The following is a 15212-nucleotide window of genomic DNA, read 5'->3' as shown; positions in this document are numbered from 1 at the left end:
CCCGCCACAACGCCCGGCTATTTTTTGGTTGCAGCCGTCATTGTTGTTTGGCGGGTCCGGGCTGGGGATTCGAACCCGCCACCTTAGGTGTACGTGGCTAGCGCCTTAGCCGGTTGAGCTATAGGGGCTGAGCCCAGTTCTAGCTTCTTAACCACAGCCCTCAGGTCTCTTTGGGGCTGCTTCATATTAGCCCCAGGCTTGGCTAGTGGCCATTTTTCTCCTGGTATTTGCCCCAGGAAGAGAGACAAAGGCAGGACTGATCTCCAGGTAGGGAGAGGAGGGCAGACACAGGACCTCCCCTGCCCACAATCTCCTCCTAGGTGAGCAGGGTGCCAACAGCCTGTTTCCTCTCCTCCTACTGGACCATGGTGCTTCTGCTGCAGAGCTGGGGCTGTGGAATGGCCTGGGTGCTGTGGCCTGCTCCATTGCTGGCTCCTTCCTAGCTGGTGTCTTGCTGGCCAGGCACTGGTACGTGCTCCCCAGCCTTCTCTGCACAATCACTTGCCTTCCAACCTGCTCTAGAATCCCCTGAACTGCCCAGTCTCCCCACCCCCACTCCAGGAAGCCATTACCCTTGCTGGGATCAGTGCTGCAGCTCCGCCTTGGGGGCCTGGCCTGTCAGACTGCCCTACTCTTCCACCTGGACACCCTAGGGGCCAGCCTGCACCCTAGTACTGCTTTGAAAGGTGAGGGGCTATCCTTAGGATTGAGGGCAGGCCCCCTGGGCTGTGTGGTGCTGCTACCCTCTGTCCTTCCAGGAGCAGCCTTGCTGAGCCTGTGCCTGCAGCACTTCCTGGGGGGCCTGGTCACCACGACCACTTTCACCGTGATGATGCGCTGCAGCCAGCTGGCACCCAGTGCCCTGCAGGTAAGAGCCATGGCCAGGATGCAAGGGACTGTGAGGCTGGGCTGCTACATAGGCTCTGACCCCCATTCTCGTACCTCCCCCAGGCCACACACTACAGTCTCCTGGCCACACTGGAGCTGCTGGGGAAGCTGCTGTTGGGCACCGTGGCTGGAGCCCTGGTTGACACCCTGGGGCTACATCCTTGCTTTTTCTTCCTCCTCATTCTCTCAACCCTGCCTATCCTAGGCCTGGGCCTGGCACCCAGCACCCTGGCCTGAGGGTGGTCAATAAAGCCAAGTGTCTCTATGGCCTGATGTGTCTGGGACATGTGACAAGCAGTTGTTCCCACGCTACCAGGACTTCCTCACTAGAGTAGTTGTAACTTAAGCATATTTTATTCTGAAGTTTGGAGTATCCTTGTCCCCAGACCCCTACTGGCAGGTTTTGCCCAGTGTGGTCACCAGCCTGGTCACTGACTATCCCGTTTACTGGATGGGCTGCCACACCTGACATTCCCTATACTGTGGCCTCATGTCCCCAACTCCATGTCTCCGTGGGGGCTGGTGCCAGGCAGTCAGCGGCCCACCAGTAGGAGTTCCTCTGTGGCCAGGCGCATCAGGGCATTGAAGCTCAGGTGCAGGTACTTTCTCCAGAAACGACAGTCTCGCCCATACACCTGGGCTGGATAGCAGGGGCTGCCTACGGTAGAGCAAACCCACGGGCCATGAGAACTCTTCCCCAGTCTTGCCCTGGCTCTTACCTGCACCAGACTGAACCACCTGCGCCCTCACCAATGCCATGGAAGATGCGGGCCACAGCCCTGCCTGAGAACTTCTCCTCTGGGTGCAGGATCAAGAGCTGGCGGATGTCATGGCGGATCTGGTCCTCCCAGTCCTGGAGCTGTGTGGGGGGTGCCTCCAATCTCTCTGTACACGTAGAGTTGGGAACACGCAGCCTGACCTCCCCACAGCCTCTCAGGAATGGCCCTGAGGATGGGCTGGCACTCACCACCATGGCCTGCTCTTGCTCTGGGCCCTGCTTGTCCCCCACAGGCTCTGGCCCCAGTGCTGCCTCTGCCTCTTCCTCAAAGTAGCGACCAAGCAGGGCCTTCAGTGTGGTGCTCTGCTCCTCACTGGGCTGTTCCAGGCAGGGCCCACAGCTGCGGAAGGCCACGCTGGGGGTGGGACAAGTCCATCAGTACCACCCCAGCAAGTAACCCCAAGTCCTGCCCACTTTCTCCCCACCTGTGAAAGGTCTGGAAGTTTCGATGCAAACGGGTCAGGGCCTCTCTCTCCCGGGCCTGCACACGGCCATACAGGAAGTTACAAATCTGGTCCCTCTCCTCAGATGTCAGATCCCCAGGGCTGCGAAGGTGGAAGGCCAGCTCCCTGAACTCCACAAGCACCCCTGTACCCTGCCGCACACCTGCCAAAGAACACGTCAGACACAGGCATGCAGGCAAAGCAGGGTCTGGGGTGGGGATGGGCACACCTGTCCTGGACTCTTGGTCCCATTGCAGCTGGCGAAAAGCCCGCTGTACAGAGGCCAGCTTCCAGCCCATGGTGTCTGCCAGCTCAACCATGTCAAATTCCATGGAGGTGCTGCCCTGCCTTGTGTCCTCAGGTGACTGTCGAGCCAAGCACACCGCCAAAGGGGGACACCTGTGTCCAGGGAGAGGGAATGTGTGGCTAGCAGCCCTGTCCCTCTGTCCTCATCCCCAACTCAGGCAGGTGTGTGCTCACTTGTGGGCCAGGGCTTGGAGCTGGGTAGGGCCCCCAGGGCAGCATAGATGACAACGGGCATAGGTGATGGCCAGCAGCTCCAACCAGTGCTGGGGATGCAGCTCCAAGTAGCACAGCAGAGTCTCGATGGCTGGGGGCAGAGCATGCCTCAGAGGATGTAGGGGCAGCCCTGCACATGTCTACCCTCTCCTCGAGGTTCCTCACCCTCCTCTGGCAGGTCTAGGGCCTGCACTGTTGGCTGTACTGGGAGGGCCAGCTCGTGGCCTGGGCAGGTCCTCCTGGGTCCTGGGGCTGCTCGGGAACTGCTACAATGCTCGGCCTCTTGAAGGGTGGACTTGGCCATAGGCCTATCCCCACCCACACCTCTCTGCTGCACTGGGGGCAGTTGGGCACAGGTGCAAGGTGGGAACACACACTGCACCAGCTTCTTTACAGCAAGGAAGTCAGTACTGTCAGCATACACATGTCTGCACAGCTCCTGCAGGTCCTGACCCTGTAGCAGGACAAGCATGAGAGGGGGCGAAGTGCTGGGGGCTTGGGCACTGGGGAGGGGACACCTACCTGGGGCTGTAGGAAGAGGTGGCAATGAGCAGGCTGCCCATCACGTCCAGCCCGGCCCACAGCCTGCACATAGTTCTCGAAGCTGGGGGGAAGTCCCAGGTGTACCACAGCCCGCACATCTGGCCGGTGCAGCCCCATTCCAAAGGCCACTGTGGCCACCACCACCCGCAACTGGCCCCGCATGAAGGCCTGCTGCACTCGCTGCCGTTCCCGGTTACACAAGCCAGCATGGTAAGCCTCGGCTACAGCTTCAGGGGCACAACCTTTAGGGAAGACAGACATGGTAAATGGGCTGGGACAGTTGGATCTGAGGTGGGTCTATGTGGACACTCAGCCCTACCTAGGCCTCACCTCCAAAGCCCAGGCCCTGAACTGCACACAGACAGGTCCGAAGGAGTGCAGCGACTCGCTCCGTGTCTTCACGCCGGTTGCAATAAACAATAATGGAGTCTAGGGTCCGAAAACGATCACCCTGCAGCAGTGTCACCAGGGCCTGATGAGAAGCAGCCATGAGTACAGGTTGTCTGGGGCTACACCCTCACTGCTGTCTCCAGAAAATACCCACCTTGTCTGGGTCCTTGTCGATGGACACAGAGAGGTTCAGGTTGGCAGGAATGGGGGCTGGCCCCAAAAGACTTAGCTCTCCCACTACACCCAAGTGCTGGGCCACGTCACGGGCAGTGCTGTGTGTGGCCGTGGCAGTGAGACCGAGGAAGCAGTGTACATCCAGATGCTCTCGAAGCATCTGTGGCATAGGGGAGAGGTGGGTAGTAAGGCCCCCAGCCTACGTGGCACATTCACCCTGACCCACAGGTGGCTGGCTCACCTTGCAGATGCGAAGGTAGCAGGGCCTGAAATTGTGGGACCACTGAGAGATGCAATGGGCCTCATCGACACAGGCAAAGGCCACTGGAGGGAGTTGGACAGCGTGGGGGAGGCTGGCAGGGCCCCCTGACCCCATCAGCGCCTCAGGTGATAGCATCAGCACATGGACTTGGGCTGCCTGTACCTGAAGGCAGCAGGATCAGGTGCAGGCTCCAGGTGCCTGCTCACTGCCTGCCTCCCCAGGTTCATGAGCTCCCCTACCTTCTGCAGGACAGACTCCCGCTGCTTCCTGGTCATGCCTGAGTGGATGCAGGCTGCCTTGAGGCACGGGGGCAGGCCTGACACCTGCAGATACAGGATAAAAGGCCATCACAGGCCAGACAAGCCCTGGCTCTTCCCCCAGTCATGGCAGAGTTGCTCAACCCAAGAGGTGCTGCTATATCTATCCTAGGCCCTCTAAGAAAAAAAGAATCAGGCCCTGGGTCCTAGGACTAAGGATCCAGACCACTGGGGAGCCCTGGAGCAGATGGGCCAGAGGAGATGGCTCCCTATTGAGCTGAGCTGCTCTCAGGTTAATGCTAAAGACTAAGACCAAGGCTAACCATGCACCTTGCAGCTCTTGGGGGTCAGGTGGGGAAGTTTGGGGACAAGAACAGCAGCCCAGGGGAGTCGTGTTCAGTTCCTGGCTGCCTACATGTGTCAAAGGTTCTGTTGACAAACCTGATCATCCATGAGTGAGAGGAGCGGGGAGATGACCAGTGTGAGGCAGGGGCTGCGCCGAGAGTAGAGCAGCGCCGGCAGCTGGTAGCACAGAGATTTCCCAGCGCCTGTGGGCAGCACTAGCAGTGTGGAGATGCCTGGGTAGGATGGGAGTCAGCAGTAAACCTGTGTGGCCCAGCCCCAGCCCCACCTCAGCCCCAACAACCATGCTCACCAGACAAAACCCGCATGACCGTGCGTTCCTGCCCAGGGCGGAAGGATTGGTGTCCAAGCTCCTCCAAGGCATGAAAGACCTCAGGTGGTGTCTCTGCAGACGCAGATGTTGATCACCAAGAATTAAGCCAACCCGAGTCACCCCCTGGTCTCTGAGCCAGTAAGATCTGCTTACCTGCCACCTGCCCTGAGGGCCCTGGCAGGTAGAGGGGTGGCACGGCAGGGACCAGGCGGGGTACCCAGGGCTCAGGCCTAGCAGACTCTGTGTCCTCCTCAGCAGCTAGGGGCAGACAGGAGAATGTGGTGTGAAGGCTCCAGACTAGGCTGAGATGGTTCTAGCAATATAGTCACTAGCCATGATCACCCACAGTCCCAGGAGTGGGCAGAGCCTGTCCTACAAGGCAAGAAAGGGCCAAGTCATCCTCATCCTTGCCACCCTCCTGAGGAACCCAAACAGAGAGCTGGTAGGGCCTTTTGCTTGGGCCAAGACTATTCCCCAGAATGCAGTGCCCTCCCCACACAGTATTGGTGAGACCCACCCCCCAGAGTAGCTGCCTCAGTTGACTGCGGACACTGCTGTGCCCAGTGACCAAGCTGTCCAGAGGACAAACAAGCCGTGACTGTGGTTCTGGACTCACCAGTCCTAAAACACTCCCCTCTTTTCTTCCATTTCTGCATCCGTGCCTGGAGAGACACGAAATGCGATCTCAGACAAGACAGAAAGGGAGAAGGGCTGCCCCCATCCTGCTACTATCTCACCTGCCTGCGGAGCAGCCTGCCTCGCAGTGCCTGACCCCGTGTGCAACGTCTGTGCTTCATGTTGAGGCGCACGTAGTTGCCCTTGCTTTTGACAGCTGACCTGAAGGAGATGTGCAGGTGGGACATGCCCTCAGCTACCCTGCCTTTGCTGACTCAGCTGAGGGCAGGGGGCTACTGCCCTGCCCTGGCTAAAGCCACGGTACCTCGGGGCCAGGGGGCTAATGCAGGGCAGAGGTGGCTGTCCTGGAGCAGGTTTCCCTGCAGGGTCTTCCTCTAGGGCTACAGCCCCACCCCTGTCACACAGGGGTTCTGCTTGGCCACTGTCCTGCTCCACCTGTGCAGGACTCGCCCAGGGCTCTTCACTCCACCTTGGTTTGTTGCTTTTTCTCTTGCTGGGCTGGGGGCTCCTTGAAACCCCTTGCGTTGCCTGTAGGCCTGAAACTTCTGAACCCTGAGAAAGCACCTCAGAGCCAGTGCCAGGACCAAGGGTGGCCACTGCACCAAAGTTCAGAGTTTGTGACTCCTCTGAGCCCAAGCCAGACCTGCAGGCTTTGGGGGCCCCCAGAAAATCCGAGGCCCCAGTATGACACCGCTGCAGCCAGCCTGGGTCTAGGGAGACCAGCCGCAGATTCAGGGATGCCTGCAGCTGTTGAAGTCGGCCTGGCCTTGGTTGGGGTCCAGAAGGCTTCAACTGCACATCACTGGCTTCATTTGGAGAGAGCAGGATGGCCTCTGGGTCTGAGGGCTTCGGGCTGGTTGTCCTGGATGCGGGTCTTTGTGGAGGCTGGGGGATAGAGACCCAGCCTGGGAGGGGGTAAACAGCAGCAGGCAGAACTCAGGCCGCAAGAGTGCTGGAGACCGTACCACCCACACGGAAAGTGGAAAGCAGAGAAACCAGCCCTGAGAACCTCCCGAAAGAGCCCCTGTCCCACGGTGCATGGGGGAAGACTGGACAAGAAGCAGAGCCCGGTGAAGCAAAGCGGCTGGCCGCCTGCGTCCCCCACCTTCAGGGCGCCCCTCAGATTCGCCTTCAGTCTCCCCCCGTAGTCCTGCACAAGCCCTCGACATCTCCGCGCTGGCTCAGGCTCTGGACTCCTGGCTGCAGCCCTGTTAAGGTGAGGCCCCCAGCAGTTGGACTCCAGGGCCTGCAGAGACAGAAGGCCGGGCGGAAAGGGCCTGTGTGAGGGGCGGGAGCCTACGGCCGCCCCTCCTCTAAATGGGAGCAAGGGCTGGTCCTTCGCTTTGCCCGGTTCTCCTCCCGAGTTCTGCCCCGCAAAGGTATGGCCCCGCGACTACCACTGGCCCCGGCTCTACCACTCCGCCACACGGGACACCAGGGTGTCGGGGCCCGGTACCTCCTCGGCTTCCGTGGGGAGAGATGGGTCGGGGTTGCGGGGCCCGCCGCCAGCCTGGCCCAGGATTCTCTTTAGGGCGCGGTACTCCCGGTAGAGCGCTGCATGGGCAGGTAGGAGTCGGGATCAGAGCCGGGCCTGGGCCCCTCGGCGCCCTGCGCCGGTCCCCGCCATTTCCGGCCGGTCCTGGGCCGCAAGCTCACCGCGGGTGTCCTCAGGTGCTTCCTCCACGTCGGCCTGTGGATGAAGCGTGTCAGCCAAGTGGCCGCGCCCTCAAGCCCCCGACCCCTGAGCAGCTCGCACCTGGACCGGCCGCCGCCCGTGCCGCTTCCCGAACGCGCGCTCCCATGCCAGTAGCTGCGTTCTTAGGTCTCGTAGCCGCTCCATGGCGCGCGCACCCGCATAGCCCGCGCTCCGCAAATCTCCCGCGGGGAGCGCGGTGTCCGCCGCCAACCAATGGAGCGGGCTGCGGGGGCCGGAGGGCAGGCTTCCGCGTCCGGTAACCAATCCCCGCGCTCTGGGGCGGCACGGCCAACGGGAGGCGTTGCGTCATCGTGGCGCGCCGCGGCGCGGGGCGGGGCGGGGCGGATGGCTACGACTGCTGTGCCAGTGAGTGCGGGGCCAGGCGGGGGTCCGAGTGGGGTGGCGCGAGCCACTGGCCTGCCCAGCTGCAAGTGGTGGGGGACTGGGCGCTCGGGTTGCCGGACCGGGGGTCGCGGGGGCTGGCGCGTGGGCGCTCTGGGCCAGGAGCCCGGGCGGTGCAGCCGCTCTCGGGGAAGGACCTAGGAGCCCTCCGCGCTGGCAGAGCGGCCTCGGGACCGTTGTGGGCGACGCTCCGGGCCTGGAGGCGCAGGCCCCGCGCAGGAGGCGGGGGGTGGTGAGCGTCGGGTTGAGCGTGGGCCAGAGGTGGAAGGGGTATCTTTGTAATAGCTGACAGCCCAGGACGAACGCTTTCCCCTGAGGCCCGCGGGAGGGTCGGCACCTGCCTCCGTCGCTAGGCCGGCTGCCTTCATCTCCTCTCCTGACAGGTGCTTGGTTGGTGTGTCCTGCCCGAGCGAGGTATGAATCGTCCCAGCAAGATTTCGCGGGTATATTGAGGCCGAGGGTTGGCGTCTGGGGTTTCTCAGGAACCGCTTCCTTAAGGACTTATTCGTGGGCGGAAAAGTCAGCAAGGGCAGGATTCCTGGGTCCGTACTGCCCTCCCCAGTCTTTCCCAGGTTTGTCCCTGGGACTGTGACCTTGGGCAAGGCCTAGGCCTTAGTTTTCTAATTTGTCACAGGAGGATGGCCATGATGTAGTTTTGAGGACGAGGTGCCTGGCACACAGTAAGTCTGCCAGTTTGCCACTGCTAAGAGCAGCAGGACTGACACACTCTGTCGCAGGTACCCTGTGGCTTCAGGAGTCTTTTGTGGGGATCTTATCAGCTTAGATGCCAATTTGGCTGGTGTCTTTGCCTCATCTGAGCAATCCCTGGTCTGGCACATTTTAAATCCTGTGAATTTAAGACTTGGTCTCTCCACATGGGTTCTCCAGTAAAGAGGAAGAGGTTTAGACCAGCGGTAAGGACCACTGAAGTTTAGGATTTCTTTCTCTAAGGCAGTGCTTAACCTTCTTAATGCTTTCTTAATGCCACGGCCCTTTAATACAGTTCCTGTGGGTTGAGACAGGAGAACCACTGCTCTAAAGGGTCTCCATGCATGGCGACCCCCTGGAAAGCAGTAGTTACTTCTGGGGCTCACATTGAGGGCTTGGATTTCATAGGCCGTGTTATCTGGATTCAGTATTCTCTAGGTCCTGGGTCTTTGTGCCTGCCCTAGTGGTTTTTTTTGTTTTTTGTTTTTTGTTTTTTTTTTTGAGACAGAGCCTCAAGCTATCCCCCCTGGGTAGAGTCCCATGGCATCACGCTCACAGCAACCTCCAACTCCTGGGCTCAAGCTAGTCTCCTGCCTCAGCCTCCCAAGTAGCTGGGACTACAGGCGCCTGCCACAACGCCTGGCCATTTTTTGGTTGCAGCCATCATTGTTGTTTGGTGGGCCCGGGCTGGGGATTCGAACCCGCCACCTTAGGTATATGTGGCTGGCGCCTTAGCCGCTTGAGCCACAGGCGCTGAGCCTACCCTAGTGTTTATGAAGTTTTCAGTGTTTTTCTAACCTCTCCCTGCTATGCTTCATGTACGTCAAGGGTGGCCTCTGTGAGGAGGGTGGGTGAAGAACATGACATGGCTGTTGGTTTATCTTACCTTCTCTGTGCTGATGAAAGTCGGTAGGGAGGGGCCTGGGCTTTATTCTGCTTTTGAAGAAGGGTTTCTGAAGAGATTTTGTAATTTAGGCCTGAAGTACCCAGGGGGGTCCAGGAGGGCAATAAAACATCTGTCAAAAGCACACACAACTAAACAGGCTACAAATGGTACTACATAGTTCGTATAGGAGAGGCCCTTCTGGAGGGGTGTGGCCTTGTCCTCTAGTCCACTCTGCCCAGCCCAGTGCTTAGCACCTAACAGGTACTTCTTTGTAACTCTGTCCTCTACTAACCACCAGGCACTGTGTTGGGCTTTCCTACCACCGTTGTGTGGAAAGGGTTGTGGTCTGGGCCCGGGGTCTTTCCTCCATGCTGAAGGTTCCTCTCCTGCAGGTGGACACCTGCCTGGTCCAACGCCATGCACACGCTTGTGTTCCTGAGCACCCGGCAGGTGCTCCAGTGCCAGCCAGCTGCCTGCCAGGCCCTGCCCCTACTGCCTCGTGAGCTTTTTCCCCTGCTGTTCAAGGTGGCTTTCATGGACAAGAAGACAGTCGTACTACGTGAGCTGGTACACACGTGGCCCTTCCCACTGCTCAGCTTCCAGCAGCTACTGCAGGAGTGTGCCCACTGCAGCCGGGCCCTCCTGCAAGAGCGGCCCAGCACAGAGAGCATGCAGGCAGTGATCTTGGGACTGACTGCCCGGCTCCATGCCCCGGAGGCAGGGACTGGCACGCAGCCCCTCTGCAGGTATGGACCCACCTGAGAGGCCCTCAGGCCTGGGGGGGCGCGTGCAATGAGGGTTCCCTGAGAAGGTTCCAGGTTGGGGTCCCGCAGTTAGCAGGAGCTGATTGCAGGAGCAGACTTGTTGCTCCTATCCCGAGATAGAAGGGATAGGGTGTGGGCCCTCCCCCCAGTTCCCCACCTCAGGCCACCCTTGCTCCCAGGAAGCACGTGCTGCGGGTGCTGGACATGACAGGCCTCCTCGATGATGGTGTGGAGCAGGACCCAGGCACCATGAGCATGTGGGACTGCACAGCAGCTGTGGCCCGCACATGCATCGCCCAGCAGCAGGGTGGGGCTGTGGAGCCAGGGCTGGCCACTGTTCCTGTGGAGGTGCGTGTGGACCTGCGAGTGAACCGGGCCTCCTATGCATTCCTGCGGGAGGCACTTCGAAGCAGTGTAGGTAGTCCCCTGCGGCTTTGCTGCCGAGACCTGCGAGCTGAGGACCTGCCCATGCGTAATACGGTAGCCCTGCTGCAGCTTCTGGACGCAGGATGTCTGCGCCGTGTGGACCTGCGCTTCAATAATTTGGGCCTGCGCGGCCTGTCTGTGATCATCCCACATGTGGCCCGCTTCCAGCACCTGGCTAGCCTGAGGCTGCATTATGTACATGGGGACTCAAGGCAGCCCTCTGTGGATGGTGAGGACAACTTCCGCTACTTCCTGGCCCAGATGGGTCGCTTCACCTGTCTGCGGGAGCTCAGCATGGGCTCCTCTCTTCTTTCAGGGAGGCTGGACCAGCTGCTTAGGTGAGCTGGCCCCACCACTCCCCTGCCTTTCCCCTATGTGGGGACCCTCCTCTGGCCCTGCCTGTCTGTGACCTCTCTGTAACCTCTGTGCCCCTGTAGCACTCTGCAGAGTCCCCTGGAGAGCCTGGAGCTGGCCTTCTGTGCTCTGCTGCCTGAGGACCTGCGCTTTCTGGCACAGAGTTCCCATGCCGCCCACCTCAAGAAGTTGGATCTGAGTGGCAATGACCTATCCGGCAGCCAGCTTGCACCTTTCCAGGGTCTGCTGCAGGCAGCGTCAGCCACATTGCTGCACCTTGAGCTAACAGAATGCCAGCTTGCTGATACCCAGCTGTTTGCCACGCTACCCATCTTAACTCGCTGTGCCAGTCTCCGCTATCTTGGCCTCTATGGCAACCCGCTATCCATGGCGGGCCTCAAGGAGCTGCTGCGGGACTCAGCAGCTCAGGCTGAACTGCGCACCGTGGTACACCCTTTCCCTGTGGATTGCTATGAGGGTCTGCCCTGGCCACCACCTGCTTCTGTCCTGCTGGAAGCCTCCATCAATGAAGAGAAGTTTGCCCGAGTAGAAGCAGAGCTGCACCAGCTGCTGCTGGCCTCAGGCCGTGCACATGTTCTCTGGACCACGGACATCTATGGACGGCTGGCTGCAGACTACTTCAGCCTATGATTGCTAGTCTTTCGGTGAGACACAGGCCATCAGGGGTCTCCTTGGGTAGATAGGGCTTTTGGTGGACTAGTGACAAAAGCACTAGAGTCTGCTTTCCTGCCGGCTCTGCCTGGCTTCTGGGTGTACCTTGAGTTCCCCCTGCTTTTTGCACTGCCCTGCACAGTTTGGGTGTGAGTCCTGTCTGCATCCCAATACAGGTGTGAGCTGAGAGAGAAGGTCTCCTTGGGCCCTTCCCATCCCTTTACTGAGAGCCTAATGCTCTGGGCTTAAAGTTGGACAGGACCTGCTGCAGGGAGGCTTAGGTCTCCGTGCACTCTGGGCTCCATATGGTGTTATGGCTGCCCGTTGTGCTGTGCTTTGGGGCTGGAGGGAGTCATCAAGGTACTAACTTGCAGTATGTCTGGAAATTCAATTTGTGGCTGTTTTCTCAGTACTAATTGGTCGTCTGTAACTTCTCCCAATCTCTGCCATCACCTCCATCCTGGCCACTAGTCAGCACCCATCATCCAGCCTGTCGTCCCACCCTTACTGGGCAACACCAGAAGCGTTGCCGGGCAGTCCTTGCTCTTCAGCCTGGGCCGCCTTCGGGACGCCCGAGATCTTACAGCCTGCCAGCCAGGGTGGTATAAAAGTTGGGGCATTTCTGGGTGTCTTTCCTAGAGGGCCTCGTGGGGGTGTTGGGGCCTTCCTGCTCTAGGAGCCCGCGTGCAACGCTCCCGGCCCTCGCCCACGGCGCCCCACATAAGGCTCGGCGCACAGTGCGCGGCTTCACCTTTACTGACGGAGCATGCGTGAGCTGCGCCGGCCAATCCCGGGCACCTACGTCATCGGCGCGCGCCAGGCCTCAGGCACAGAGCTCGTAGGCGACCGGCGGCGGGCCACTGAGCCCAGGCGCCGCCCCCTCTACTGGGCCACGGGCCGCGGGCGCCTCCGCCGGCCCCTCGGCGAACAGCAGCTTAGAGCGGTCGATGACGAACATCTCATGGCCGCGATCGTCGCGGAGCTCTTCAAGCTGCGCGAAGGTGCAGGGCCCGTCCGAGTAGTCGTTGACGAATAGCGCGCCCTCCCCCGGCGGCGCCCGAGCCTTTTTCCGCCTGCGGCGTCGGCGACAGATCATGGCGGCCAGCAGCAACGCCGTGAGCGCCAGCAAAGCGATGGCCGCCGCGACGGCCGTCTGCGTTACCAGACCCAGGGCACGGAAGGCCATGCTACCAGCCTCGTGCCTGGGCTCGCTGGCGGCGGGGGGCGGCGGGAGCGCCTGCTGTTTCGGCTGCTGCCGAGACGCGTTGACAAGGAGCTGGAAGGGCACGCGGGCGGCGCCACCGGCGTTGGAGGCCTCGCACTCGTACTTGCCTGCGTGTGCCAGCGTAATGTTGGTAAGGAAGAGCATACCGCTGCCCATGTCGGAGGCCGCATGCCCGCCTAGGCCGGGCGATCCGTCTTCTAGCTGGGCCTGGTCCTGCGACTGACCCTCGCGGGGCTGGGACACCTTTCTCCAGGTCACCAGGGGCTGCGGGTAACCGGAAGCCTGGCAGGCAACTCGTAGGTCCTCACCCAGGTTGGCTGTGAGCTCCAGCGGATGCACATGTACGGAAGGTGGAATGCAGATGAGGCTGCTGTGGGATACATCCAGGAGATTCTGAAGTGCCAGGCGCGGAGGCTCGGCACACATGATCTTCTTGTCCATGGAGCTGAGCAGCCGCTGGCCATCCTGTTTGATCCAAGTGCCCAGCCAGTGCAGAGCGCAGTCACAGCGCCATGGGTTCTCTGTGGGAGAGTGTCAGGCTGCAGGTGGCTTGGGGTTGATCCCATGCATAACAGCCTGTGCATTTGAGGTTCTGCTAGTCAGTGCTGTAGCCTTTTCCCACCACCCACTGCCTCTTCGCAGGGAGTCCAGGACCCCTGCCACCCCATTTCTCACCTCTGCCTCCTTGGGATGGGAGCAAGCCCTCCACATCTCATGCAGACCTGTTCCCAGTCACTTCTCCACTGGTCTTGGAGAAAGCAGCTGCTCCTTTAGAGGCTCACTCCAAGCTCCACTGTTTGGGGGCACCTTGTGCCCGCATAGACACCCCACGAACACTAAAACCATGGAAATCTCAGCCCATAGGTGAGATTTGGCTGGCTGACCTCAGATGGCCCCAAATCGTGCAAAACCCTCAACTGTGTTAAATCAAATCAACCTGTGGAACTCCAAGCTTTCCTGTTTTCCTTAAGCAGAGTACCGGAACTGTGCCTCCACCAGCACCTCTATTCTCGGCAGCCCTCCCCTATGGCTGCAGGTGGTGGTGTGGCCTTCCTGTGTGTTCCCAATTGCCTGGTGTCTGAGCCCCCCTCCACATGTGGGCCTGCTCCCTCCTGCCACCACTGTGACCAAGGCAGAGCCTTGCTTGAGAGATACCTGTGAGGCGCAGTACTTGCAGGCTGGCCAGGGGCTGCAAGGCCTCTTGGCTGATGGTGCCCAGCTGGTTCCTGCTGAGGTCCAGTAGTGCCAGAGAGGACAGCCCGGCCAGAGCCTGGTCTTCCAGCAGCTCAATGTTGTTTTCTTGCAAGTGCAGCTCCTGCAGTCGCTGAAGTAGGGACAGCAGATCATCAGGAAAAAGTGCTGAGAAAGGCAGGTCCCCTTACGATCTTGACTGGGTTGACTCTGCTCCCCCTAACTACTCCAGCCTGGTAAGGCTCGTGGTGACACGGAAGGACCCCGCCCTTTTTGTCCTCTGGTGCTCACCGGCAGGTGCAAGAACGTGAAATCCAGCAGCCGCGCCAGGTGGTTGCCCGCCAGGTAGAGTACACGCAGCTGGGCCAGGCCCGCAAAGACGCCGCTGCGTAAGCCGCGCAGCCGGTTGCCGGTGAGCGCCAGCTCTAGAAGGCGCGGCTGTGCGCGGAAAGCGCCAGGCTCCAGGGCACGCAAGCTGTTGTTGTGCAAGTAGAGACGACGCAGAGCGGCGAGCGGAGCCAGGGCGCCCGGTTCTATGCGGGCGATGATATTGTCCTGCAGGAACAGTGTCTGCGGGCCAGGGCAAGTGGGACCTTATCCCGCAGCCAGGGGTCTTTCTCCCAGAACTCCCCCATTCACCCACATAAACGCTCACACACTCCTCCCGCCGCCCAGCGCCTCCACTTGGCGCCCACCTGCGTCCCGGGTGGGATTCCTGGCGGGACGACACGCAGCCTCAGTGCGCCGCACTCTACCGTGGCGCTGTAGCAGCGGCAGGCAGCCGGGCAGCCGGCGGCATGGGGTGGAAACCTGGGCAGGAGCAGTAGCAGCAGCAGCAGCGCGGAAGTCCCCAGGGCCATGTCCCGCGAGACCAGCCTCCTTCAGGTCTGGCGGAATAGAATGCGCCTCCTGAAACACAGGTTATCAGGTTAGGCCTAACATTCGAGAACCAGTGAAGACCACAAGCTCAGGTCCACTCCTCTGTCGAACTTTTTAAATAAAAACTAGCTTCCTGGGCAGCGCCTGTGGTTCTGCCGGTATATGTGGCGCCGGCCCCATATACCGAGAGTGGCGGGTTCAACCCCAGCCCGGCTGAACTGCAACACAAAAATAGCCGGGCGTTGTTGCGGGCGCCTGTAGTCCCAGCTACTCGGGAGGCTGAGGCAAGAGAATCGCTTAAGCCCAAGAAGTGAAAGTTGCTGTGAGCTGTGTGACACCAGGGCACTCTACCAAGGATAACAAAGTGAGACTCTGTCTCCAAAAAAAAAAAAAAAAAGCCCAACTTGTTTCCTGCCTTGGCAAAACACCTTCATAAAGACCTG

The 15212-nt window shown here is 60.2% G+C and overlaps 4 protein-coding genes across 11 annotated transcripts in view; 2 read left to right on the top strand and 2 right to left on the bottom strand.

Moving 5' to 3' along the window:
- Window positions 1-1156, top strand: part of MFSD3 (major facilitator superfamily domain containing 3) — a 21428-nt gene extending 20272 nt beyond the window's left edge. For 2 of the 5 annotated variants that reach the window (XM_023508355.1, XM_023508353.1), the window contains 3 exons: window positions 384-468; window positions 562-868; window positions 952-1156. In XM_023508355.1, the coding sequence (XP_023364123.1) occupies window positions 384-468; window positions 562-868; window positions 952-1125 (566 nt within the window). In that variant the 3' untranslated portion in view covers window positions 1126-1156. Of the gene's footprint in view, window positions 1-320; window positions 469-561; window positions 869-951 lie in introns of all 5 variants that reach the window. The other 3 variants (XM_023508354.1, XM_012813040.2, XM_003802357.3) reach the window with 2 other exon arrangements.
- A 34-nt stretch (window positions 1157-1190) lies between these two features.
- RECQL4 (RecQ like helicase 4) lies at window positions 1191-7406 on the bottom strand. The gene is made up of 21 exons (XM_023508356.1): window positions 7323-7406; window positions 7223-7256; window positions 7023-7120; window positions 6667-6812; window positions 5871-6476; window positions 5668-5767; window positions 5461-5592; window positions 5084-5180; window positions 4910-5002; window positions 4696-4832; window positions 4237-4320; window positions 3977-4159; window positions 3716-3895; window positions 3502-3643; window positions 3151-3413; window positions 2794-3082; window positions 2590-2719; window positions 2339-2508; window positions 2092-2272; window positions 1639-2021; window positions 1191-1546 (listed from the first exon to the last, which is right to left on the bottom strand). Exons 1-21 carry the CDS (start codon window positions 7404-7406, stop codon window positions 1422-1424), a joined length of 3657 nt encoding a protein of 1218 aa, XP_023364124.1. The 3' UTR covers window positions 1191-1421.
- A 190-nt stretch (window positions 7407-7596) lies between these two features.
- Window positions 7597-11970, top strand: LRRC14 (leucine rich repeat containing 14). 3 transcript variants are annotated; one of them, XM_023508409.1, is made up of 5 exons: window positions 7597-7628; window positions 7950-8107; window positions 9651-10004; window positions 10202-10786; window positions 10886-11970. In XM_023508409.1, the coding sequence occupies exons 3-5, from the start codon at window positions 9676-9678 to the stop codon at window positions 11451-11453; spliced, it is 1482 nt and encodes a 493-aa protein (XP_023364177.1). In that variant the 5' UTR covers window positions 7597-7628; window positions 7950-8107; window positions 9651-9675; the 3' UTR covers window positions 11454-11970. The 3 variants fall into 3 exon arrangements, with proteins under 3 accessions (XP_023364177.1, XP_023364178.1, XP_003802382.1); XM_023508410.1 differs by lacking the exon at window positions 7950-8107 and having other exon boundaries at window positions 7605-7628; XM_003802334.3 differs by lacking the exon at window positions 7597-7628 and having other exon boundaries at window positions 7653-8078.
- Window positions 11971-12204: 234 nt separating this feature from the next.
- LRRC24 (leucine rich repeat containing 24) overlaps window positions 12205-15212 on the bottom strand; it is a 5470-nt gene continuing 2462 nt past the window's right edge. Inside the window, exons 2-5 of one of the 2 annotated variants that reach the window (XM_003802323.3) lie at window positions 14586-14799; window positions 14182-14460; window positions 13855-14023; window positions 12205-13220 (exon numbers count right to left, since the gene is read on the bottom strand). In XM_003802323.3, coding sequence (XP_003802371.1) covers window positions 12298-13220; window positions 13855-14023; window positions 14182-14460; window positions 14586-14750 — 1536 coding nt within the window. In that variant the 5' untranslated portion in view covers window positions 14751-14799 and the 3' untranslated portion in view covers window positions 12205-12297. The remainder of the gene's footprint in view (window positions 13221-13854; window positions 14024-14181; window positions 14461-14585; window positions 14800-15212) is intronic. The other variant, XM_012813036.2, reaches the window with a different exon arrangement.

The sequence above is a fragment of the Otolemur garnettii genome, unplaced genomic scaffold (genome assembly GCF_000181295.1).
Source record: "Otolemur garnettii isolate 467f Iridium unplaced genomic scaffold, OtoGar3 scaffold00245, whole genome shotgun sequence".
In the NCBI taxonomy this organism is placed as follows: domain Eukaryota; kingdom Metazoa; phylum Chordata; class Mammalia; order Primates; family Galagidae; genus Otolemur; species Otolemur garnettii.
The sequence above is the reverse complement of the archived record's forward strand: the minus strand, read 5'-3'. Positions and strand labels throughout refer to the sequence as shown.

What these genes read in the sequence shown, in the direction of transcription:
- RECQL4 (XM_023508356.1), bottom strand. Translation starts at nt 7,406, where the DNA reads ATGGAGCGGCTACGAGACCTAAGAACGCAGCTACTGGCATGGGAGCGC. An exon ending in AGCACCTGAGGACACCCGCG is followed by an intron (nt 7,121 to 7,222) that starts GTGAGCTTGCGG and finishes CTGCCCATGCAG; the next exon opens with CGCTCTACCGGGAGTACCGC. An exon ending in AACTTCCAGACCTTTCACAG is followed by an intron (nt 2,022 to 2,091) that starts GTGGGGAGAAAG and finishes TCCCACCCCCAG; the next exon opens with CGTGGCCTTCCGCAGCTGTG.
- LRRC14 (XM_023508409.1), top strand. Translation starts at nt 9,676, where the DNA reads ATGCACACGCTTGTGTTCCTGAGCACCCGGCAGGTGCTCCAGTGCCAG. An exon ending in GGCACGCAGCCCCTCTGCAG is followed by an intron (nt 10,005 to 10,201) that starts GTATGGACCCAC and finishes CCTTGCTCCCAG; the next exon opens with GAAGCACGTGCTGCGGGTGC. An exon ending in AGGCTGGACCAGCTGCTTAG is followed by an intron (nt 10,787 to 10,885) that starts GTGAGCTGGCCC and finishes GTGCCCCTGTAG; the next exon opens with CACTCTGCAGAGTCCCCTGG.